This window comes from Trichechus manatus, unplaced genomic scaffold (genome assembly GCF_000243295.1).
Source record: "Trichechus manatus latirostris isolate Lorelei unplaced genomic scaffold, TriManLat1.0 scaffold00076, whole genome shotgun sequence".
Taxonomy (NCBI): Eukaryota; Metazoa; Chordata; class Mammalia; order Sirenia; family Trichechidae; genus Trichechus; species Trichechus manatus.
This window is the reverse complement of record NW_004444012.1, coordinates 11,702,063-11,729,133: the sequence shown is the minus strand read 5'-3', so window position 1 is coordinate 11,729,133 and position 27,071 is coordinate 11,702,063. Positions and strand designations below refer to the sequence as shown.

At 38.7% G+C, this 27,071-nt stretch overlaps 1 protein-coding gene across 2 annotated transcripts in view; it reads left to right on the top strand.

The window, feature by feature from the left end:
* Positions 1–27,071, top strand: part of TP53BP1 (tumor protein p53 binding protein 1) — a 90,722-nt gene that overhangs the window by 38,322 nt on the left and 25,329 nt on the right. For both annotated transcript variants that reach the window (XM_004380685.3, XM_023735208.1), the window contains 4 exons: positions 7,229–8,555; positions 14,197–14,316; positions 15,065–15,268; positions 25,603–25,660. In XM_004380685.3, the coding sequence (XP_004380742.1) occupies positions 7,229–8,555; positions 14,197–14,316; positions 15,065–15,268; positions 25,603–25,660 (1,709 nt within the window). The remainder of the gene's footprint in view (positions 1–7,228; positions 8,556–14,196; positions 14,317–15,064; positions 15,269–25,602; positions 25,661–27,071) is intronic.

The following is a 27,071-nucleotide window of genomic DNA, read 5'->3' as shown; positions in this document are numbered from 1 at the left end:
AAATACCTAAATAGTAATAAAAAAAACTTCATAGAAAAATGATGTGAATTCTCCAGTCAAACCATTGGCTTTGATAATGCTAGATTTAAAAAGATAAAGTTTCGACCAAGTTAGCAATGAAGAGATAATAATTTTATATGTCACTGTGAAACAATACTTAAGTGCTTTAACCAAATATCTTAAAGTAAAAAACCTTAGCTTTCTTTTCTAAAAGCCATGAGACTTAGTATTCAGACTCAGGAATCTTAATTCTAATGAGAGACCAAACCTTTGTCTTCCAGGCAGATTACACAAAGAATAAATTAACCCTTTAACTCAGAAATTAAATAAAATTTTGTTATTTTAACTACGAGAAACCCAATTCTTGGTTTTATATGCTACTTAACATTAAAACTCCTAAAAATCTCAGAAATTAAACCATTAAACTTCAGTCAGGCAGATGAAACTTGACCATATCAAATAAATTTCTTTTTCAATAAACCTCTTAAAAGTCGCCTTTGTTGTATATATCTTACAGTGTATCCCTTTAAATGGCAAAAATGAACACTTATTCGCAGACTTAAATATATATATCTATATATCCTCTTGTGGCATAAAAAGAGAAAGTATATGAACTTAAATTATGACAAATTCTATTAATAACATCAATAAGCTACCTGAAATACCTTTGGAATTATTTTAAGCCTGTATACCACAAAACATAACTGTTGTTGAAAGAAAAGTCTATTTAAACATTCTAAGATTTCATTCAGCTTTTACTGCTACTCATATTTTCCCCAATCTAATTTTAGCCCTTAAAGATTTTATCAACTGGCTTTGGAAATCACAAAGTCTCTGCTCACTTGACCAATTCATTGGTATGGATATAACCTTAAGTGTTTGGCTACTGCTGGAAACATTTTTCCAGGCTACTTCAGGTGTGTGTCATTGTGATTTCTATTTTTTTTTACTTCTAAATTTCCCCTATAATAGAACTTGTTTACAGTTCTATTATTAGGATCTGCCCAATTTCTGATAACTATGGCAAAGCAGGAATTTTTCTTACCTTTTGTCTTAAAAGAGTCTCCACCAATCTGGAAAGGGGTCTTTCAAAAGCATCCTTGGAGCTACAGGACCTTGGAGACTGGGAGCTGGGGAGGCTTGATCCTGCCCTGTCGTCACTCTCTTGACTCATGGAAGACATTTACATATGTTTAAATTGATGGAGGCATTTTGAAAGACAAAAGATAGCTAATTTCTTTCTTTTTTACTGTTCTGAAACTGCTACTTTTACTTTAAGACAAAACTATCCTTTTTCCTTAAATAAAACACATTTCATATAGTATCTAGCTTAAGTTACTTAAAAAGGTTTCACTTTTAAAATTGACATAGTATAACACATAAAAGATCTCAGTGTACTTTTCAAATAGACCAATTTATATCAAAGTTTCTCCAAGTAGCTATTAAAAAATCTAAATCACAAGACAGACACAAGATGCAGTTTTTTCTGGACGAAGAAGGAACTGAGGTTCTATGACTAGCCTTACAAAAAACAGCAATTCTTAGCCATAGCCACCAATCTAATACAAGACAAACTTAGACACAATGTTCTAGACCAGAAGCAAGCTCTTAGAACAAAAGGAGACAGAAAGATCACATAAACTCACCAGATAATACCACACAAAACAAAGACATGGGGATCCTAGTTTCTTAAAGTGTATATAGCAGTTTTTGGTAAGATCGACTCAGTTCAATGGAAAAAACAGGTACAGAACTACCACTTCTCCCTTAAATATCAAAACACAGGTCAGGAGCTGCCACCTCCCCCTGAGAATTTGGCGAAACAGGCAAGAGTTGCCGCCTCTCCCTGCGAATTTGGCAAAACAGAGCACTATTTTCCAGGTTTTCTCTGAGCCACAAAAAGGTCCGAATTTTGCAGCTTATAGTGACTCACAGCTCTTTGAAAATAGAATTACCTCTTCAAACGCCCAAATCCGGCCTAAACTGTAGTTCACTTAAAGAGTTAACTAAATGTCTCTCTTAACCAAACGATCAAGCGAAAATCTTAAGAAAGATTCTCCTTAATCAGTCAACTGGTTTTACAAACAAATATGCCAAACAAAACTTAAGAAAACATGAGAAAGAGAGCGCTCACCCCGTCGATGTCGAAGGCACGTGGAGTGGGAACATGTGGGTCCAGAAGATAGGACCTTTCTTTGCTGGCTTCTGCTCCAGTCCAGGTCTCTTCGAAGTTGACTGGCTTTGTAGCTTCAGATCCTGCTCAAGCACCGTTAACCGTTGTAGGGGAAAATGTCACAAAGTTTAGTAAAGTAAAAAAGTTTTATTTGGCATATATTCAAAAGGATGAAAGTGGGAAGCAGACAAGCATGCTGCCACAGCCATGTCTGCCCGAGTCCAAAGAATATCACAGAATAGGCAAGAATGGGAAAATGGACAAGCATGCTGCCACAAGCATGTCTGCCTGAGTCCCGTTTTCTTCTTTTTTTAAATAGCATTTTGTCTTGTTCCCTGAGAATTCTACCACATCTCTCTAAAGATATTAATGATAGCTTTTTTGGGGGAAGTTTTCTCCTCTCTGCAATAGTCACTATTTCTTCTGGATAGATTTTAGTTAGATTTTCTGTTTGTTTGTTGCTTCTGATTTCTGTCTTTCAAATTAGATGCTTTTTTCAGGTGTGTGGTGATCCTTGATTGTCTGCTTATGTTTAAGAGTGAAATATACCAGAAAGTGGATTAGAATTTCTTGTTGCCTCTGGGATTCACTGTAAAGTGATTTGCTGGGCCATTTTGTTGGGAGTCCTCTAAGGTCAGTATCTGTAGATATTTCTCAGCTTGGTCACATGCCCCAGAAAAGCATCTAATCTCCTGTGTACTAGGTGTAGGCCTGGTTGTCATTGTTCTAGAAGTCTGTTGCTGGAAGAGGGCCGGGCAGGGCTGGGGGGTGAGGTGGAATTGGGAGGCAGAAGCAGGTTCCATTTGGTATGTAAATTTTTCTTTAATCTCCTGGTTTTCAGTATGGTACTTCCCGAAAACTGTGCCACTTATCTTTCAGTCCAGGGACGCCATTTTACTCTCTGGCAGGAAGAGAGGATCAAGAAATTGAACTGCTTCTTAAGTAGATTTTCAGCCAGTCTTCCTCCTGTTTGTAGCCCACCCTCATCGTCATTTCCCAGGGTACCTAGTGCTGCCGCCGAGTCCTAAGCCTTTTTTAGAGGGTGATGGTCCTGCAGTCTAACCTAGGCTGCTGCTTGGCTTTATCCACTGCTCTCTTAGGAATTCACCTTTCACTAGTCAGCTGAATAGATTACAACTCTTCCAGAATTTCATTGCATTATCTTTCCTGCATTCTTTCTTGGAAACTTATGCTTTAAAAAAATTAAAATCCTTTTGCTGTGGCTTAGCAGGGTTTCGGAAAAAAGTTAAAGTAAATGTGTGTTCAATCCACCATTTTTATTTGGAAGTTCCATTCTTTTTTCATTATTTGTCAGACTTCTGCATGTTATTCTTAATGACCAACAGTTGCACATCCGTTCTTTCTTCTGTTAACTCAGTTCCTGGAGTCCACATTAACCTAATTTTGATGTTTTAAGATTTAAAGTTTATATTGAGATAATTACTAATCAAGAAGAAATTGAAATAAGGGTAATTTTGTGAATTTTTTTTCTTTCTTTTTTTTAAAGTAGTTTATTGTTGAGAATATACATAGCAAAAACATATACCAGTTCAAGTTTCTGCATGTACAATTCAGTGACATTGATTACATTCTTTGAGTTGTGCAACCATTCTCACCTCCTTTTCCGAGTTGTTCCTCCCCCATTAACATAAACTCAGTGCCCCCTGAAGTTCCTATCTCATCTTTCAAGTTTCTGTTGTTAGTTTGATCCCATATAGGTAGATCTTAAAAGAGCATAATGCTCAAGGCAGACATTCTTTACAAGTTAAGGTAAACTATTGTTTGGTTTTTTAAGAAGACTTCAGGGGATATTTTTGGTTTAAGGTTTTAAGTTCTTCTTAGGGTAGTAGTTTCGGGAGTTCATCCAGCCTCCATGGCTCCAGAAAATCTAGATTCCATAAGAATTTGAAATTCTGTTCTGCATTTTTCCCCTTTTGATTTGATTTCTTCTATAGAATCTTTGATCAAAATGTTCAGTAATGGTAGCCAGGCACCATCCAGTTTTTCTTTCTTAATATACTTGTTAGGTACATAGCACCTTTGACCCTTCACCAGGGTATGGGGGATGAGAAGGGGTTTATAGAACATAGTTTGATATTGAACACTTCCCCTATTTTTGATATTCCTGCTAATTTTGTAGATGACAACTCAGATTATAGATAATTGAATGAATGGCTGTAAACTCTGTATATCTGAGGCCAGTTTTCAGCTGGTTGGATACTATGGATTTAGGTGTGTACTGAATCTGAACTCAGAGACGGGCTCATATTGGAGGTAATCCTGAAAGTTCTACGGCAGTCTTCATCCAGACACCTGAGGGCAGGGGTTGGTTCACTTAGCTCAGTTATTCTGACTTGGCCTCCAGGGAGCCTCAGCACTGTTGATTATTAGGGGCGAGACATTTAGGGTATGGCTAGATCTACACAGTCTTTAGAAATGTAGCATGGTAGAGACTGATTAACTCCTTAAGTTCTACTCTGATTGACTGAAATTCTACTAATAAACTGTAGAAATTCTGAATTGATGGCGTCTAAAAAGAGCTTTGTGAAATTTAGCAAGCCAAACAAAATCACATCATTATTTACTTTGATAATATTTAAAAGGTGTTTATAGTTATATTAGTGATGAGTTGCCTTTGAACCTTTGTAAAATGACTTACATTTTACAACAAGAAAAAATACATATTTCTTGAGAAGATGTATAATATACAGATAAGTGAAAATAAGATCATCAGTTACCCTATCAGATATAATCATTCTTAACTTTTTTATGGTGTATATTTATTGACTTTAAAAACTATATAAAGAAACTAAGTAAAATATATATTCACATTTTTTTTACTGAAATAGAATTATACTGTACATATTGTTCTATAAACTTTTTCTACTTAATGTATAGACCAAAACCTAAACCCATTGCCATCAAGTTAATTCCAACTCACAGCGACCCTATAGGACAGAGTAGAACTGCCCCATAGGGTTTCCAAGGCTGTAATCTTTATGGAAATGGACTGCCACATCTACCCCCTGCGGAGCTGCTGGTGGGTATGAGCTGCCTGCCTTTTGGTTAGCAGCCGAACGCTTAACGACTGCGCCACCAGTGCTCCTTATTTAATGTATAGTGTGTGTTTTTCCATCTCTTAATATTTTCTACAGTACAGTTTTAAGTAGATGAACAAAGTATTCTATCGTGTATCTATCATAATTTTTAAATGAATCTCCTATCAGTAGACATTTAAGATATTACATATTGTTTACTGTTCTCAGTAATAATGTAGCTAATTTCAGTATACTTCGATGAATAATTCCTGAGAAGTGGCATGTTGGTTTAAGGGGTGTATAGAATTTCAAGGCTGTGTTTTGTGTTGCCAAATAGCCATTTAGAAATGTTGAACCAATTTATGCTCAGTGTTTTGTGAGAGTATGTGAACAGGCTCAAATATATAACCATTTTTACATTTTTTTCAATCACATCGAAATACCAGAAATTATAGAATATACAGAATGCTCAACAATCTCTCTTGATTCCCTACTCCCTTAAAAATCGTAGGAAATGAACGTCTTACCAGCTGTATCTAGAGTTTTATAGCATTTATGTTAGGTAAAAGAGCACACTAAATGTAAATTCTTACATAAAAATATATCTAAGCTTTGGATGATTTTCCTTTCTAAAATTAAGATATTATTTACATAAAATTGCAGTTTTAAGTGTATAGTTTGTTGAATTTTGGTAAGTGTATGCAAATGTGTAACCACGACCACCATCAATGTATAGAACAGTTCCCTCACCTGAAGAGTTCCCTCCTAACCCCTTGTGGTTGAGCCCTCCCACATTCCCCCTCCCACTCTAGGCAACCATTCATCTGGTTTCTATCACCATAGTTTTGCCTTTTCTGTACAGTTTCATATAATGGGAATCATAAAGTGTGTATAGTCTTTTGTGTTTGACTTCTTTAGCTTAGTATGTTTTTGAGATTCATCTTCTTACATGTATTAATATTGCCGTTTTTATTTTTGAGTAGTCTTTTGTTATATAGATATATCAAAATTTGTTTATCCATTCAACAGTTGATGGATATCTGGTTTATGAATAATACTGCTTTGAACATTTGCATGCATATCTTTATGTGGACATATGTTTTATTTCTCTTGGGTAAATACTTATGAGTGTAATTGCTGAGTCATAGGATAATGAATGTTTAACTTCATAAGATACTGCCATACTGTTTGGAGGTCCGTCGTTGGTGCAAATAGTTAAGCGCTTGACTACTAGCCAAAAGGTTGGCAGTTTGAATCCACCCAGAGGCACCTCAGAAGAAGGGTCCGTCAGTCTGCTTCTTGAAAGATCACAGCCTTGAGAACCCTGTGGAGCAGTTTTTACTCTGCACGTACGGGGTTACCATGAGTCGAAATTTACTGAATGGCAACTAACAACAAGCTATACTGTTTTCCAAAGTGACTGTAACGTTTTGTATTCCCACCAGCAATGTATGAGAGTTGCAGTTGTTCCACATCCTCACCAATACTTATTTTTGTCAGTCTTTTTAACTTCAGCCATTCTTGTGGGAATGTGGTGGTATCTCATTATGGTTTTAATTTGCATTTCTCTGATGACTCATCATATCATAAGCTGTGGATTTTAATATCTGTTTTACGAATGCTAGCATATTTTGAAATAGTGAAAAATAAAATGAGTACATTATTCCTACTTTGTGAGAACTGAAGTGGGCTGTGTAGGCATATGTTCAGAAGATTTCTATATAATTGAGGGCTCATCATGACATAATTTTAGCAGCTTGATGAAATACAGTTAAATTTAGGTTTTTGTATGTCTTATGCTTATTCTGTATCAGTGTTTTCACAAGAAAGCGTTAAATGGAGGGACTTACATGTTAATGAAAAGACTGATATTTTGAGCTTTGCATTTCTGAAATTAACCTAGAGTTTTTTAGTTCTTGTATTGAGTAATTGATTTAGAAATTTCTGGTGAATCCAAGGATTAGAGATAAAAGAAATATGAACAGATGATGATTTGTCCCTTCTTGTTCTTCATTAGGACATTTTCATTCCATCTCCAAGTTTGGAAGAACGATCAACTGATGGGAAGAAAGGTGAAGACTTGCATAGTTCATCTTCGACTGTTGAGTGTTCTAAAACTTCAGAGATTGAACCAAAGAATTCCACTGAGGATCTTGGGTTATCTTTGACGGGGGATTCTTGCAAGCTGATGCTTTCTGCAAGTGAGTATAGTCAGTCTCCAGTGATGGAGAGCTTGACTCCTCACAGGATTGATGAAGATGGAGAAAACACACAGATTGAGGATACAGAGCCCATGTCTCCAGTTCTCAATTCTAAACTTGTTCCCGCTGGAAATGACAGTATCCTGATGAATCCAGCACAGGATGGCCAGGTAGAACTGGGTCCTAATGATGACAAAACAAAGGGGGATGATACAGAAACCAGAGATGACATTAGTATTTTAGCTACTGGTTGCAAAGGCAGAGAAGATTCTGTAGCAGAAGATATTTGTATTGATCTCACTTGTGATTCAGGGAGTCAGGCAGTTCCTTCTCCAGCTTCTCGATCTGAGGCACTTTCTAGTGTGTTAGATCAGGAGGAAGCTATTGAAATTAAAGACCACCACCCGGAGGAGGGGTCTTCCGGGTCTGAGGTAGAAGAAATCCCTGAGACTCCTTGCGAAAGTCAAGGAGAAGGACCCAAAGAGGAGAATAAGGAGAGCGCCCCATCTCACCTTCCCCTGACTGAGACTCCGCCGCAGGGGCTGTGTCTTCAGAACGAAGTCTCAGAACAAGAATGTCAGGAAGCTATGGAAGTTGAAACCAGTGTGATTAGTATTGATTCTCCCCAAAAGCTGCCAGTGCTTGACCAAGAATTGGAACACAAGGATCAGGAAGCTTGGGAAGAGGCTACTTCGGAGGACTCGAGTGTTGTCATTGTAGATGTGAAGGAGCCCTCCCCCAGAGTGGATGTTTCTTCTGAAGCTGTGGAGGGAATGGGGAAATGCTCAGATTCCCAGTCTTGGGAGGATGTTGCTCCAGAAACAGAAACAAGTGCTGAGAATAGACCAGATACCCAGGAGGGAAAGAGTGTGGAATATGCAGAAGATCTGAGATCAGTAACTGCAGAAAAGGAATCTGTAGAGGAAGACTCTTCACAGCCCCTTTTGCCTTTAGTGAGAGCGGATGATACTGCGAGACCTGAACAGGAAATGCAGCAAAGCCAACCTCAAGAGAAGACAGAGAACACATCGACAGAGGACTCAAAAATGGCTAATGCAAAGCAGTTGGGCTCTGGGATAGAGCCCCAGCAGCTGGAGAAGGCCTCTGCCCATGCCTCACAAAGCTTCTGTGAAAGCTCTAGTGGTGAGTGTGATTATGAATTATTCTGTGTCTCCACCGACATTATAATTTAGAATGGGAGGTAAGAGAGAACTGCATGCTATGTCAGGGCTGAAAATGGACTTGGCTTTATGTTTATGAGCAGCAAGTAACAATTGGGAAATGTAAAATTTGTGGGATCGGAGATCATTTGAGATTTATCAGCTTTATCATTCAGGAGTAAGTAATCAACAGGAATTTTATAAATATTTAGAAATTGAACTATTTTTTTCTAGTTAGATACCAGTCTTACTCTATATTTTTATATTTTGACAGTTGCCAGGATCTTTTTTTATTACTCTTCACAGTCCATCACATTCAGGACTCTGTTAATGAATATGCTGTTATTGGTTGTTTTCTACGGGTGTTGAGTAAAGTTCCTGAATATAAAATATATTTTATATATTATAAATGAGAATAAAGTTTACTTTCTAAAATATTTGTAAAGTACTATGTATGACATTAGCTGAAAAGAATACAAATTTTCTAAATGCCCAGTTAGTACAGTTTAAACACAAAACAAATCCCTAAAGCAAAACAAAAAATAAAATACAAACTTATGAAACCAAGCTACTAGAGATACAGAAATGAGAAAGTAATATATGAGCAACATTCTGTGTATTAGTGTGGGTGACCATGCCTCCTGGTTTGCCCAAACAGTCCCAGTTTATGCCTGTTGTCAGGTGTGATTATTAATACAGTGAAATCTGTGAGAGCTGGACTGCCTTGATATTCTGGGTCTCGCCAAGTTTTCTGCCTTTGTCAGTGCAGTCTTGTCACGTTTAGATTGTTCTCTGTTAATGGAAAGTATTTGAGTTTTCCTTCTCTGACAGGTTTCTGCCTTACACAGGACCTGGCTTTTGCAGGTTTTACTGTAATGCTTTTTTTACTCTCAAAATTGTCCCTCTTCATTAGGTTTTATAGGTTTTTTTTTTTTCCTCCTCAGAACAAGAAATTTTAGAGCTGGAAAGGATATTGGAGATTATCGAGTTCAAGCTCTTCTTTCTAAAGTCATATGGCTAGTTAATGATTGACGTTGGACTAGAACCTAGGTCTCCTGATTCCCAAGTCTGTGCTTTTTCCTCCTGTAAAAGTATGCTATAAATAGTTTCTCTGATTCTGATGATTAGGATAGGAGAGATCCTAATGACTAAAATTCTGTATTACTGAATATTCTTGTGATTTCATTACATTTAAATACTGGTACTGAACTAGGCTAATAAAGTATTAGGGCCTACCAGGCCTGCTAGGCAGGTTGTTTTAGTATGGCTACTTAAACCTGTAACCCACTGACGTCAAGTGAATTCTAACTCATGGCGACCCTGCCTGTTTCAAAGCAGAACTGTGCCCCATAGTGTTTTCAACAGCTGTAATCTTACGGATGTAGATGGTTAGGCCTTTCTTCCGTGGCACTGCTGGGTAGATACAAACTGCCCACCTTTTAGTTAGTCAAGTGCAAACTGCGCAGCCCAGCACAAGAAGCTTATATAATACTGGAATATTAGTTCTAGTGTATTGTTTAAAAGTATTCTGCATGAATTCTTGTTCACACTATTAATTGGCAGAGCCAGTAAACACTGCCATATTACAATTTAGTCTCATATATTTATCCAGATTATTGAAAATGCTGGTAAGAAATTTTCTTATTTCAAGATTTTAGTTCTTGACAACAATTAAAAGCAATGAAGAAAATGATTGGAAAAATAGTATTTATAAGAAGTTAAAGAAACTAAAATAGAAGGCGATCAGAACATTCAAGGGAAGTAATAGTTTTTGACTGTTAGGGAATTAGTCCAAAGTAAATCATTGAGAAGCATATTACAAACAATAGAAAAAATTATATTTGATATCATTATTTTAGTTGCTAACCCTTGAGAGACTAAATGAGAGTAATCTAAAAAGTTAATGGTTCTTCAGTCTGAAAAGTCAAAATGAAAGTTATGATTGAATTAGGTGAGCCTGAGGTTTGTTCATTATATTGCAGTATGCTAAAGTTAGAAGGACACTCTTCTGTCGTTGTTAATAATAGCTTTATTGATTTTTTAAAAAAGATACATGCTTAATTGTGGGAAAAAAAAAAAATTTCAAACAGTGCAGAAAAGGGGAGGGGGGAGACGGAAAGGGGAGAAAAAGAATCACTCCAGTATCTGTGTTATAGATAACATAATCACCGTCAGCAGTTTGGAGACATCTTCAAACATCTTGAAACTTGAAAAAAACAAATTTGGTAAGATGGTGCTTGGAAGCCCAACCTTATTCAACATACAACAAATTTATGGTGGGTTGATAATGCAAAGAACTGTTTTAACAAGTTCCATAAGCCTTTAGTTAAACCCATAGATAGCAGTCTGTAATAGGTTAATAATGATCAGGAAAGCTAGGTGTGTTTCAGGCTCTAGCTCTGACCATCGGAGGCTTACTTCATGAAACGTTATAGACACCGAATCTTAGGTAGACTGTTCATGCACGCTGTCGCTCGATACAGACATTCTTACATTTTTAGTTAGATGGCTTTTAATCAGTTATAATAAGTGACCAGTTATTTTGAGAGCAAAAGAAGAAAAATGGACTTTAAACTATTAACAGAAAGTTAGAAGTAAGAGAGACCTCCACATCAAGGGTTTAAAATATTATTTTTTTGGGCTAATGAATTCTGTAAAATCCTTAATAAGGACAAACTCCCACTTAGATGGTTTGACAGTTGGTATTAAGTTTCCTTTTGTTTCTTTATTCATACTTTTCCCCATAGGCTGGTATGCTGGCTTACGACAGCATAGCCCGTGACAGTCTGGGAAGACAAGAAGGACTTGATAATTTAAATAACGTGAGAGTGCCAAATGTCAGAGAAAGAACTGAATATTAGAAAACTCCAATAAATTTAAAAGGATAAAATTACCAGTTAATGTAGTTTGCAATTATTTTGACTAGGTTAGTGGTATGTTTCAGATGAGTAAGCCAGAGCAGAGAAATGGGAAAGTATTTAGACGGCATTAAATAGAGGCTTTATGAGCTGAATCAAGACAAGACGAGAAATGTAGGATGGTGCTGGTTAATTGAATGCTAACTAAAGAGTTAGGAATTTATCTTCTAGTGAAAATCTGTAAGTTTTTTGGCCGACATGTTCAAAACAATGTTTTAGGAGGGTTGGTTTGCTTGCAGTGTACAGAAGAATTGGGGATTACAGGGGAGGCGAAGGTTTTAAACAGAGAAAGTGATTGATGGGCTATTGTAATAATCCAGGCATGAGGCATTAAAGGCCAGATAAGGGTAGTGGCAGTTCTCCGTGTTATTGTTTAACATGTCCCTAGCCAAAACATGGGCTCAAACATACCAAAGATCATGAAAATGCTGCAGGACTGGGCAGCATTTCATTCTGCTGTTTGTAGGGTTGCCACGATTCGAGCCTGTAAACAGGGCTTGTAAAAGACTATTCATTAGATTGTAGTGTGCAGTTAGATAATGGTGTTAAAATAACTTTTCATAATTTAGTACTGTGCAAAGGAGGAGCCCTGCTGGCACAGTGGTTAAGTGTTTGGCTTGCTAACCAAAAAGTCGGCAGTTCAAATCTACTGACCGCTCCTTGGAAACCCTGTGGGGCGGTTCTACTCTGTCCTATAGGGTGGCTATGAGTCGGAACCGACTTGATGGCAACAGGTTTGGTTTTTTTGTGTATAAAGGAAACTGTTACCAGGAAATAATTTTCGGTGATTAATGCTTACACATGACATTTGCGTATTATGGGATTTCACACAGAAGGGTCTGTTTAAAGATTTCATACAGGTTTTCAAAAGTCTGGATGATCATAACATGAGGATGGTTCCTGTCACGAGAGCAGTGCAGGCAGTCTTTCATTCTTCATTGTTCCAGGAATGAAAATTCTACAAAATAGATCTTTGGAATTTGTGACGCCTGGTTTTGTGTTTTTTTTGTTTGTTCGTTTCTGTGTCTCTTCTAGATTCTTCTTTATTAGCCTAAAAGACTTGCTTTATAAGGAGCTGCCAGAGGATGACTCTTACCTGCCTGACCCATTTCTTTTCTTTCTATAACTACATATAATCGAAGTCTTTGCCAGTTAGATGTGGTGCTGAGATTCTCCACTCTTCACAGTTCCTTTCGCTGATCATATATACTTTCATTCTTTATTTCAGAAGTCCATGTCATTTTCTCTTTTCATCCCTTCAGGTTACTAATTCATTTTCTCCTCTATTCACGTGTAAGAGATGTTGTTTTGTGATTTTGAAGGAAAAAAAAGGCACCAAGGTGCTTGATATTTAAAGGTAATAAAGGATAGAAGTAGAGTGGAAAAAGATGAAAGAAGCAAATTATTTTCACAAGGAGTAGTAACTGGGTATGCCAGATTATAGTTATTTTGAGGTATCCCAGGAGAGCAAGTACAAAATTCCATATATTAGGTTTAAGAGGAGCAGCCTGGCACAGTTCTTGTTTTCTCCCAAACACGGTTGTTATTGTTTTAATTGTGCTTTAGGTGAAAGTTTACAGCTCAAGTTAATTTCTCATTCAGAAATTTATACACATATTATTTTGTGACATTGGCTGCAATCCCCACAGTGTGACAGCACACTCCCTCTTTCCACCTCGGGTTCCCTGTGTCCATTCATCCAGTTCTGTCCGTTCCTGCCTTGTCATCCTGGTTTTGGACAGAAGCTGCCCATTTGGTCTCATATATTTGATTGAACTAAGAAGCATGTTCCTCAAGGTTGTATTATTTTTTGTTTTATAGGCCTGTCTAATCTTTGCCTGAAAAGTGTGTTTTATTGAGGGAGATAACAGCTAGGAAATCAGAAAATATGATTTTGACAGTTTACTAATTCTGATGAGTAGCGGTTTGGAACTGGGTATGGGCTTAGTTAAAAAGGAAAGTTTTATGTCTTGACAGATGTTTTATGCTTGTAAAATTTTATGTCTTGACAAATGTTTTATGTTTATAATAATTTAATAATGGCTAACCACTGGGGATGCTCATATATGTAAGATTTGCTGTTGGGCAGAATTTTAGATATAAATATTACTTCTCTGGCCTAGAGTGAATTCTGGTTAGTACTACTGAACCGTAAAACTCTTGGATTTCTGTGTTAGAACCAATGAGACTTTTGAAGTCCTTTGGCACCTCATTGAGTAAATTGTGAATTAAAAGTATTAATGTCAGAGTTCTTTTATGACGATCCTACAGACTGTTAAGGGTTATATATGAACTCCTCGGGCTAGCATTTGTACAAAATTATGTTGTCTAGACTTCACAGTATCCAAATTTGTATCACTGAGTATCTATCCCCAAACGTACTATCTTGGAGCTCAGATGTTCCCCATAACACCATGTTCTGCAGATCTGCTAAGCTTTGGGCTTCTCTCTTTGCCTGTTCTCTGGCTGTCCCCTTTGTGTCAGTCCTGTTGATGACTGTAAAGAGAGCAGAGAGAGGAGTAGTAGGGAAGTGGTTGCGAGGCATAGCGATGGGACTGGGAATGAGACAGAATCGGGGAGCGGAGGAAAAGGTACTAAGTAATCGAAACATTCCTTGCTGCTTTCCTCAGTTTTGCTTATTTTACACTTCTGTTTTGGTTTGCTTTTTGTTTATCATTGTTTTGTTTTGTTTTGCTGTTTTTTCAGAAACTCCATTTCATTTCACTTTGCCTAAAGAAGGTGATATTATCCCACCGTTGACTGGAGCAACCCCACCTCTCATTGGGCACCTTAAATTGGAGCCCAAGAGACACAGTACTCCTATCGGTGAGTTATTAAAAAGTAACGATATTTAAGACAGAAATTCTGAGATGTCATTCTTTATGCAAGTGATACTTTTGGATCTGAGGAGCTGGGCCTGACTGATAAGGTTGAATTTTGTCTCAGGCATAATAAGGCTGTGGTGTCTACTTTTTGAGTTTACTCTCAGGACATGCTGAGAGGTGATGAGGGGAAGGAAAGAAAGGGTGGAGGAAGGAAGAAAGAATATTTATGAGAATCTTAATTACTTACAAGGAGATAGAATCTGAGTGCTGAATAGGAATATAGAGCTGTTTTATAAGAAGGGGACAGCAGGTAGGATATAAGTACTATTTATTCAATACCTTGGCTAACCAATCAGTCTGCTGCTTGACAGGGCAAGAGAACTTAGATCCTCCTTCGCTGAAGCAGCCCACAGTCTTCTACATTAACCTGTTTGTTTTCTCTAGTCATGCTGGGAGGTAACAGTCTTGCCGTCTGGAGTCTCCTGCTACCTATGCCTGATGCTGGCAGATGTGGGTTGGCTGAGGGCTCATGCAGCATCCTTTGTCCAGATGCAGAAGTGGAACTGAATCCTCTTGCTCCTCTTAAGACCAGGTGTCAATACTAGTGCGTAGTTGTTGCTAAACTTGTAACAGGATCTATCCTAGGAATCCCTTTCAGTCCTGCAGAGCTGTGGAGTCAAACAGAAAATTGATGACCTTGCATTGCTGTTTTTCATGTTTCTTTCTTCCTCCTACCTCCCTTCTTTCAGGTATTAGCAAGTATCCAGAAAGCACCGTAACAACTAGTGATGTTATGTCAGAAAGTATGGTGGAGACCAATGATCCCATTCTTGGGAGTGAAAAAGGGGATTCTGAGGCTGCCCCAGAAGTGGATGATAAATTATGTCTGAGAATGAAACTGGTCAGTCCTGAAACTGAGGCTAGTGAAGAGTCTTTGCAATTTAGCTTGGAAAGTAAGTTTTCTTTTATGTTAATTTTGGGCAGTTGGTACCTCCTGATCACCTGGGAAGTATTAATTACCTTTCTTCTAGTTCTAATGATTGATACTTTTATAACTATAAATATATTTGTAAAGTTTTATTCTCATAGATTGAATTCTTGGCTTTTGGACAGTCCTTTTCATGTTAGTGAAGATGTCCCAGTATGTCTGTGTGTTGCTGCTTGTATCTCTGTATTAAACCTGTGTCTATAGTATAAAATAATCGGTTTCCATATTCAGAAATAACTCGGAAGAGGATTGTGGGCTCACACTGTAGACATATGTTGACTCTTTTCCACATCAATTCCAAGTTGGTTGGTATGGCTAAAATAATAAAGAAGTCTAAGGGAGAGGCTGCAAAGTAGGGACCAGATTTTGAAGGGCCTTTTACACCATGCAGAGGTACTGAAGAATTTTAGGCAGAGGAGTGGTATAATCAGATTTGTAAAAGGATCAACCGAGTGTTTCAAAACTTTTTGTGACTTTATGCAGGATGATTTCTTTCCCTGCAGTGCCCATTCCCTATACCCCTCCCTGGAGGACTCAATCTTTAACCAGGAGGTGAGGTCAGTGGTAGTAGGGACTGAGATGAGGGGATGAATTCGGGAGGTAAATGGTAGGATAGACAGAACCTTGTGACCATTTGAATATGGAGTTAAGGGGGAGGAAAAAATACAGAATGACTCCTTTACATATCATCTCATTTACTTTCCATTATAGCCCTTCAAAATTGATATCCTTATTTCCACTTTATTGATGAGAAAACAGACTAAGAGATTTTTTATTTGTCGAAGTTCACAGTAATTGTAAGAGGTAGTGTTAGAATTTGAATCACATCTGACTCAAGCTCATAGTTTTTCCTCTAGGTCGTGTCTTTGTTATCTAATGCTCCTGTAACAGAAATACCACCAGTGGGTGGCTTTAATGGACAGAAATTTATATTTCTCTCAGTTTAGGAGGCTAGAGGTCTGAATTCAGCAGGCTGGCTCTAGGGGAAGGCTATCTCTCTGCCCACTCTAGGGGAAGGCCCTTGTCTCTTTTCAGCCTCTGTTCCTGGGTTCCTTGTTGATCATGTAGCATGAATCTTCCCCTCCGTTTGTGCTTGCTTGCTTCATACCTCAAAAGAGATTGACTTAAAACACATAAGAAAGAAAACCCATTCCCAAATGGGATTATAACCACAGGTATAGAGGTTAGGATTTACAGCACATATTTTTGGGTTGGGGGACACAATTCAGTCCATAACAGGTAGTTTGTAAATGCTGTTTAAAGGGCTTAGACGAGGAAGACGTCTCATAAAAGCAACTGCAAAGGAACTTTCAGAGAGGAGGAGAACCAGGAGAATATGAAGTCATGGAAGCCTTTGGGTAACAGAGTTACAAGAAAATAACAATGTCAGGTGCAAGAATGAAGGCTAGTAAGCTGTGTCTGAAATGTATATTGAATTTGGCAATTAGGATCTATTTGGTGACTGACAAGCTCTAGCAAGAGTATAGTGGTTGGAGTGAGAGCTGTGGTGAAGGCAGTTGAGGAGTGATGGGGAGAGGAGGCAGCAAATGTACTCTGGTTTTGAGAAGTTTAGACGAGAAAGGAAGAAAAAAGTATGGCAAGTTTGAGAAATGCAGGTTTAAGGGAGGTTTTGTAATTTTTCAGACTGGAAGAGGCCTGAGCCAGTTTATAGACTGAAAGGAAGAATTCAGAAGAGAAGGGGATAGATTAAAGATGAATGAATAGGGGAAATAGTTGATGGATCAAGGCCCTGTAGGAGATGAGAAGAGAAGCTTTCAAAAACCACAGGTAGAGTGGATGGACTTAATAAGAGGGAGTTCTTATTTTGATACCCAAGAGAACAATCGAGGGTTTAGATAGGTGGTGGTGGTGGTTGTTAGGTGCCGTCAAGTCGGTTCCAACTCATAGCGACCCTGTGTACAACAGAACGAAACACTGCCCAGTCTTGTGCCATCCTCACAATCGTTGTTATGTTTGAGCCCATTGTTGCAGCCACTGTTCCAGTCCATATCATTGAAGATCTTCCTCTTTTTCGCTTACCCTCTGCTTTACCAAGGATGATGTTCTTCTCCAGGGACTGGTCTCTCCTGATTACATGTCCAAAGTGCGTGAGATGAAGTCTCAGCATCCTCACTTCCAAGGAGCACTCTGGCAGTATTTCTTCTAAGACAGACTTATTCATTCTTCTGTCAGTCCATGGTATATTCAGTATTCTTCACCAACACCATAATTCAAAGGCATCAGTTCTTCGGTCTTCCTTATTCATTGTCCAGCTTTTGCATGCATATGAGGTGATTGAAAATATCATGGTTTGGGTCAGGTGCACCTTTGTCCTCAAAGTGACGTCTTTGCTTTTTAATACTTTAAAGAGGTCTTTTGCAGCAGATTTGCCCAGTGCAATATGTTGTTTGATTTCCTGACTGTTGCTTCCATGTGCCTTGAGTGTGGATCCAGGTAAAATGAAATCCTTGACAACATCAGTCTTTTCTCCATTTATCATGATGTGGCTTATTGGTCCAGTTGTGAGGATTTTTGTTTTCTTTATGTTGAGGTGTAATCCATGTTTTGTTTTATGTTGAGGTGGTGGTTAGATGTTTAGTATAGATAGATCATAGCTTAGAAGATTAAAGATAAGAAAGACACACTTAATGGCTTCAATTCCAGCAGTGAAGTAGAAGGCAAAGCTTTTTGCTGAGAGTAAGAGAAGTTCAGTAGGGAATTTACAGAGTAGTGACATGAGGAAATGGGAGAGGTAGCTGACCAGGACCAAGTAAAGGATGGATGTTTGGTGCTAAAAGGCCGGTTGAAAGTGAAGTTCATTAATTTGAAACAGCACGAGTCTACATAGATGCATTATTTTCAGCAGCCTTATGTAGAATCAGAAGAGGCAAGCTGTAACACTGATCCAGGGTTGATAATTGTCTGGTGAATGTGGTGGAAAGATACAAGGGCAAGGGATTCAGGGGTGCAGGTCAGAGAATGGGTTTGGTGATGGACCGTGGGTTCTAGGCTTGTTAAGGTAACAGGCCAGGAAAGGAGCTGCTGGTGGACTGGAAGAAAATGGAGGGGGAAGGGCTTGAATGGGAATAAACACTGGATTAATACAAGCTAACAGCTTGGTTGGAGCCCTGGTGGTGCAGTGGTTAAGAGCTATAGCTGCCAACCAAAAGGTCAGCAGTTCGAATCTACCAGCTGCTGCTTGGAAACCGTAAGGGGCAGTTCTGCTCGGTCCTGTTGGGTCACTGTGAGTTAGAATTGACTCGACAGCAACAGGTTTGGTTTTTTGGTTTTTTTGTTTTTTTTAGCTTGGTTGCTTCTTATATGGCAGAGGGATGAATCATGCAAATGTGTTGATACATGGTTTTCTGAATTTAAAAAGTAATATATAGAACATCTTTGGAAAGATACAGAAGAAACTGGTAGCCTAAGTACCTGCTGTTGAGGGGAACTAGCTGGCTGTGAGACTGGGTAGGAAGGAGAACTTTGTACGTTTTATACCTGTTGAATTTTGAATGTACGTGTATTTATGTGTTATTTTAAAATAAATACATGTATATAATGCTTATTTCAGGGGGAAAAAGCATAAAAGAATTTTACAACCCTGAAAAAACACTTACGATTTTGGTGTATTTTACTTTATATTTTGTATTTCTGTGCATATAAGGTTTTTTTGAAAACATTTTGGAATGATACTATATTTCATTTTTGAATGAATTTTATTTTACATTGAATTTTTTCTTTTCTCATGTCATTAAAAATTCTTAATATCAATTTTGGTGGCTGCATAATGTTTCATTTTGTGGATAATCCTACATTTAGTTAACAATTTCTTTTTTGTTTGACACTTAGGTTGTTGATTTTATGTGTGTGTGTGGTGTTGTTAGTTGCTGTTGAGTTGATTCTGACTCATAGCGATGCTGCGTGTGTGTACAAATTAATTTTCTAGTGTCATTTGTAATTTCTAGTGTCAATCTGTAATCTTTGATCCTCAACCTTGATAATATGCCTTTAGCTTCAGTAGCAGAGGAACCAGTTTATAAGTGTTTTTTTTTTTCCCCATGTTGGCTACCAAGAAGAGGTATATAAAGTTTGTCAGTGTTTATATATGTTTTTGTACCTTATTTAAAATGTTTGTTTGTTAGTTATTGCTTTATGGATTGAAAAAAAAAAAGGATTCATGTAACATTTTTGTGGGGGACTCACTACTATGTATTTCGAGATAGGGTGGTGTCATGGATTGAATTGTGTCCCCCCCAGAAATATGTGTCAACTTGGTTAGGCTGTGAGTCCTAGTATTGTATTATGGTCCTCCATTTTGTGATTGATGAAGTTTTCCTATGTGTTGTAAATCCTAATCTCTGCCTGTGGTTAATGAGGCAAGATTAGATTATGTTAAAGAGGATTAGGGTGGGATGTAACACCCTTTGTCAGGTCACATCTTTGATCCAGTGTACAGGGAGTCTCCCTGGGGTGTGTCCTGCACCACCTTTTTATCTTACAAGTGATCAAAGGAAAGGGACGGGAGCAGAGAGTTGAGGACCTCATACCACCAAGAAAGCAGCGCCAGGAGCAGAGCACATCCTCTGGATCTGAGGTTCCTGCGCTGAGATACTCCCAGACCAAGGGAAGACTGATGACAAGGATGTTCCTCCACAGTTAATAGAGAAAGCCTTCCCCTGGAGCTGATGCCCTGAATTTGGACTTCTAGCCTACTAGAATGTGAGAGAATAAACTTCTGTTTGTTGAAGGCATCCACTTGTGGTATTTCTGTTATAGCGGCACTAGATAACTAAGACAGGTGGTTCTAGCCATGAATGATAAAAAGTAGGTAAAGACTTGAGTATCACTTTTGGAAGCTGAGAATTTAGAGGTATTAGAGTGCTAGGACTCAAGTTTTGCAGTACAGTTGTTGGCGAGCCTAGATTTGGAAAGAGGACACTTCCTGTATGTAAGATCAGGGCATGATACTTGATATTTATGTCATTACTTATTTCACTTCCTATTTCAAAAGGCTGGCTCTTAATCACAAGATGTGCCTTTAAGTTTTCTGGGGTCTACTTATGGAAGAAGTCCTTGACCTTGTTGGTGTTACTAGAATCTGATTATATTATGTACTTTGGCCAGTTTTGATCAAACTGAAGTCTATCTAGAGGACAGATTTGGTCCTTGGCTGCCTCTCCAGCCTCAGCTCCTTCCTAGCCTAAACTAGACTATTTACATTCTCCAAATTTGATGAGGATAAGATACATGAATCCATAGGTTTGAGAACTAAACTTAGCATTTTCAAAATTAGTGTTAAAGTTTTGAAATTCTCTTCATTCGTTATCCATGATAGCTCTGAGTTTGATGGTGATCATGGTTTTTATGGCACTCATAGGAAACTCACAGCTACTATAAAAACCATAAAGTTAGTCTGAGGAGTTTTGACTTCCATCCATAGAGTGGTCACTCAGGGCATAAGGACATATGAACGTATCTTCCTATGTCACTTGTTTTAAACAGCAGAGATTCAGATCTTGTCATCTTTGTAATCCCATCATATCGTGCACAGTGTATTTTACCTGTAGGTTCTCCTTTTTTTTTTTAAATTGTGGTAAAAGCATATATAACAAAGCATTGGCCATTTCAACACTTTTGTTGTATGTTGGCTTACTGTGTCCTAGCTTTTTGTTTTGTTTTGTTTTGATTTTGATACGCCCAGATAGGCTGGGTGTGTGAGCTACTTTAGTTATTGGCGTCTTTGTAGCTCTCACGTCCTGTCACTAAGTAGTTAGAGCTACTACTATGTGTGTGAGCCCAGAAGTCCATTTACTTTTCTTGTATGGATTCATCTCAGGTGTCCAGGTTGTCAGTCACTGACTATGTGGTGCAGGCTCTCACCTACAGTCCTAGACGGGCAGAACTACATAGGGGTGATTGGAGCAGGCACAGGTATCTGGCTGCAGTAGGGGGTTATGTGCTGAGCAAGGTAGGGGGCTGATGGCTGCCCCTGAGTGCTGAAGTGGAAGGTGTGTCTCCGTCCCCTGGAGGGCATAGGTGGGGGGTTTTGCAGCCAGACGTTGGGCACCCAGTGCTGTTGGCTGTAAGGACTGGCAGGCACCACTTATTCTCGGACCCCTGTCATGGGTGGCTAGGTGGAGTGGGTGAAGCCGCCAGTTCTCAGGCCCCTGATGTGGGTGGGTGAGGACCCTGCTTAATGGGTAGGGTGGTGTCAAATGTCACAAATCTGCCATTCCCCCTTGGCTGTTTTAGTCGAAAATAGGCTTCAGGTATATACCCTGTTGTTCTGTGCTAATGAGGGTCTACACTGTTGAATGGTCCCACACAGGTCTAGGCAGGGGTGAAAGGCATTTGAAGTCTGTGGACCCCTTAAATGCCTGTGCCTAGGCAAAGGGGCAGTGCTTGCCCTGAGTTCCTGGCTTAGGAAAGTTGGTAGTTTTTTTGGTTTGTTTCTTCCCTAAAGCTGGGAGGCTGGTGGCTTAGGGAGTGTGGCAGTTGTTGAATACTGCTGGACTGGTGTCGGAGCAGAGGGGGTGGGGGTCGGCACTTCTCTGCTATAAAAGTCCCAGAGGAGGAGGGGTTATTTTGATCCCACGTGGTAGGTTAGACGCTTTAACTTTTGCAGATCCAGCCCCACTTCCCTGGCTCAAGAGGCTTGTGCAGACTCTCCTCTGCTCAGTCTCTCCTGAGTTGTTAAAAGGCATCCCAAGCGCTACTGCTTGCTTCAGCCTGTGTGTGCCAGCCAATCCAGCCCGCCCGGTGCCAGCTAGCTCAAGTCTGGCACTCCTTCGCTGTTTCTGAACTGTCTCCCTCCCCCTGCTGCTCAGTCCTCAACTTTGTCTTTGATGTTCGGAGTTCTAGATTGTCATATATAATCGATTCATTTGTTTTTTTCTGGTCTTTGTTGTAAGAGGTACCACAGGCAAGCATTTGACTATTCCGCCATCTTGGCCCTGCCCTCAACACTTTTTACATATACAGTTCAGTGACATTAATTATGTTCATCATATTCAACCATCACCACTGTTCGTTTCGAGATTTTTCCATTACCCTTAACAGAAGCTTAGTGACCCTAAGCAATGATTTCCTCCTTTCCCCCTACCTCCATTCCTGGTAACCACTAATAAACTTTGGTCTCTATACATTTTCCAATTCCAGATATTTCATATAAGTGGGACCATGCAACATTTGTTCTTTTGTGGCTCACTCATTCTACTTAGCATAATATTTTCAAAGTTCATCCATGTTATAGCAGGTATCAGTACTTCATTTCTCTTTATGGCTGAATAATATTGCCTTGTGTGTATATGCCCTGTGTTGTGTATCCATTCATCTGTTGATAGACATTTAGGTTGTTTCCACATTTTGGCTGTTGTGAATAGTGCTGCAGTTAACATTGATGTACACGTATTTGTATCCTGCTTTCACTACTTTGGGGTATATACCTAGTAGTGGAATTGCTGGATCATATGGTGATTCTTTGTTAAACTTGTTGAGGTCCTGCCAAACTGTTTTTCAAACTGACTGCACCATTTTACAATTCCCCCAGCCATGGATGAGGGTTCCAGTTTCTCCACATCCTCACCAGTACTTGTTTTCCGTTTTTCATAGCCATCCTAGTGGAAGTGAAATGGTATCTCATTGTGGTTTTGATGTGCATTATCCTAATGACTAATGATAATGAGCATCTTTTCATGTGCTTCTTGGCCATTTGTGTATCTTCTTTGGTAAAATGCCTGTTCAAGCCCTTTACCCAGTTTTTGGTTGAGTTGTCCTTTTGTTGCTAAGTTGTAAGAGTTCTTTATATTTTCTGGATATTAAACCCATATCCCTTGTTTCCTAAAATTTTTCTTCCAATCTGTAATTTGTCTCTTCACTTTATTGATAAAGTCCTTTGGTGCACAAACATTTTTAATTTTGAAGAAGTGAAATTTATCTTTTGTTGCTTGTGCTTTTTGTGTCATTCCTAAGAAGCCATTGTCGAAAACTTGGTCCTGAAATATTACCTTTATGTTTTCTTCTAACAGTTTTTTAGTTTTAGTTCTTACAGGTAGGTCCTTGATCCGTTTTGTGTTAATTTTTACATATAGTATGAGATATGGGTCCAGCTTCATTTTTTTGCATATGGAGATCCAGTTGTCCTAGCTCCGTTTATTGAAGAGACTATTCTTTCTCCATTGAATGGACTTAAGACTTAGCACCCTTGTTAAAAATCAGTTGACCATAGATGTATAGGTTAATTTTTGGACTCTCAATTCCATTCCATGGTCCATATGTCTGTCATTATACCAGTACCAGACTGTTTTGCTTACTATAGCTTGATGGCATATTTTGAAATTGGGAAGTCTGAGTCATCCTACTTTGTTCTTCTTTTTCAAGATTGCTTTGGCCGTTCAGGGCCGCTTGCAATTCCATATAAATTTGAGGATTGACTTTTTCATTTCTGCAGAGAAGGCTGTCAGAACTTTGATGGGGATTATATTGAATCCATAGGTTGCTTTGGGTAGTACTGACATTTTATCAGTATTAAGTCTTCCAGTCCTTGAACGTGGAATGTCCTTCCATTTATTTCAATTTTCTCTCATATCTTTTAGTAATGTTTTATAGTTTTCAGTATACAAGTCTTTCACCTCTCTGGCTAAATGTATTCCTACGCATTTTTTTTTTTTTTTTTTTTAGGTGCTTTTGTAAATGGAATTGTTTCCTTGATTTTCTTTTCAGAATGCTTATTACTGATGTATGTAGATCCTCAATTTTTGAGAAAAAAGTAATTTTAGCTGATATTTTCTGAGCTCTTACTGTACACTGGGCACTTTACATGTACAGCTCATTAAATCTCACAACAAACCTACGAAGTAGATCCTATTATTACCTTCTTTTTACAGATGAGGAAACTGAGGCACAGGAAGGTTGAGCACCTTCCCCAGCATCACACAGCTCACAAATAGAGTATCCTGTATTAAAATCTGGGCAGTCTGGTTCCAAACTACAATACTATTCTACTAGTTAATGCTTATTAATTTGAATCTTAGACCCTCAATGGAAATTAAAATATTACGTTTCCATCCTTATTATTGTCTTCTCTGGAATAAAGAAATTCTTATTGAGAAAGACAGTATGTGTTAGCCTTTAATCTTGCTCTACTTTTAGACTGGAAATACAGCTAAGAAGACCTTAAATGGGGCTAAATGTTAAGGATGATCATATCAGTAAATATTTCTACCTCTCCTAATACTAGACATACAGCATCAGGCACTGTACTGACAGCTTTACTTGCATCATTTAATCTTCACAACAGACCTACGAGGTTGGTCCTGTTTTATCCTTATTTTGTAGGTGAGGAAACAGACTCAGAGTGATGAAGTAGTTTGCCCCCAGGTTGGACTGCGAAGTGCTCGAGCCAGGGCATGAACCAGGTTTCTGCTTCAGAGCCAGGGCTTTAAACCACTGAACACAAGCTGTCTCCTTGGTGGACTGTTTAGATTATGTTGGGTAGTGAATATTTTAGAAATGTTTGAAAATTAAGAAGAAAGACCTGGCGATCTACTTCTGAAAAGCAGCCAGTGAAAACCTTGTGGACCACAGTGGTCCAGCCCACAGCCAGTCATGGGGGTGGCACAGAGTGGGCAGTGTTTCACTGTGCGCGGTGTTGCCGTGAGTTGGGGGTGACCTGACAGCAGCTAACAACAACGAAACGACGAAAACGTCCAAGGGTGGTTTTCTCTAAAGCTAGACTGAATTGTAAGTGAGCAAACTTTAATCACTGACATGAGTGGCATTGCTGTGAGAATATGGGATCGTTTTACTGCAGGTTGTTTCTTGAAAATGTGTTTTATTTTTCAATATCTTGCCCAAAGCACTTTTGGGAAGAACTTGAGTACCTTCTGCTTGTGGGCGTGCTTAAAACTGAGCACTGTTTAAAATTTGAGCATCAACCTAAAACATTCCCCTATATATATGTATTTTACTTCCTGTATGGATAGAGATGAATCATGATTCAGAACTTTAATTTTCATTTGCAAATGTTACTGCCTATTAATTTGTTATATTGTATTTCCGGCCAAACTGATTAGTCTTCTATTGGAAATTTGAAAGAAAATTAATTGGTGGGTATGAGAAATACTTATACCATGAAATTATAACACACTTCTGTGTTCACTTATTATTCTTGCCTGTGTCTGTTTCCTTTTGTTAGAAAGTTAGCGGCAGATACTAGCAGAGCAGTGTGAAGGTTTTTAGGTGTGGTACTAACTGAGTTCTGCTCATCTCCTTACTCTCCTTACCTTTGTTTCTGTTCAGAGCCTGCAACTGGTGAAAGAAAAAACGAATCCACTGCTGTTACTGAGGCTGTTGCCAGGTAACCAGAGCCGGTTGCTGTTCAGAGGCCTTTAGTACAAAGCTACTAGTGATGAGGGGAAGATGATTTATCAACAGAGGAAAAAATTCCAGCAGAAACGATTTAGCAGTGTGTTGAATCTTTGGGCTTGCTTATTAATGCTTTGAGATCAATAAACCATTTGCTATGCTTAAAACTAAGGTATTTAAAGGCCTTTCCCTTTCTCTCTTTTGTTCATGTGAGGGTTCCACTTTTTTCCTTTTTCCGTTGATGAGACTGAGATTGTTGTTGCTGTTGGTGAGGAAATAGAGAGTTTAACAAGAGATAGCTGTGGGCCTTGCTCCTCCTGAGAGCCCATACTCAGCCCCAGTCTTAGGACATTTTCTGTCTGCCTACCAAATTAACTTCTGTGTTGAGCTGTTCGTTTTGCTTGGTCATGAACACTGTAATGCTTTGAGGATGAGTGTGACCCTGTCCTGAGGCTTGAGTGGTTAAGCTTTGCCACCTGGTGGCTGTGAGAGTAGAATTGTTTCATTCGTTTCTGGCATGAGTCACCCAGCATGAAAATACTAGCAGCAGTTGGTGAAGTGTAAGTGAGGATCCTGAAACCAAAGGTTAGCCAGGCACTGGAAATACCTGAAACAGGCTGGAGTGTTGAGGAGCATGGCTGACTCGGCGTATGCTCCATTCCTGTTTTGTTGCCATGAGATGGTGCACGCTTACTGTTCCAAATCTCTAAATTTTTAAAGAAAAATCTGGATTTCTAAAAAAAAAAAAAAAAATTATTGCTTGATGGGTTAAATAAAACATATCTGTAGACTAAGCTTGGCCCATAGTTATGAGTTGTGAGTTTCTGACCCCTGTCTAAATCCTTTGATCTGTTCTTAGCTATGTCATAGAGAGGTTAGTTGCACACCTCTGGGCTTTTGAATGTTAATCTGAAAGATAGGTACATTAGAGTCTTTAATGATATGCAGTGTTACTAGCTGAAGAGGTAGAGTTTGTGTTTGATCTCTTTGAATGCTAGGCACAATTTGTTATTAATCTGTATGTGCCCATTAAGAGGGAGCAAATAAGGTCCACATGTTACATGTGGTTGATACATCTCTTAAATCTCTTTTAATCTATAGGGCCCCCTCCCTCCTTTCCCTCCCCCCACCGTCCCACCCCTTATAATTTATCTGTTGAAGAAACTGAGTTATTTGTCCCAAAGAGATTCCTACATTCTGGATTTTGCTGATTACATCTTTATAGTTCTTTAATATTGTCCTTTATCTATCTTATTCCTGTGAATTTTCCTTGAGAGTTTTTAATTATGCTAATTTGAAACAAGTATGAGGAAGGTGATTTTGGCTTAAGGCAAGTTCAGAGTTTGGGATGCAGAGAAAGGATTTTATTGCTTCTGGCCTAGAAGGATAATCTCCAGAGGTAC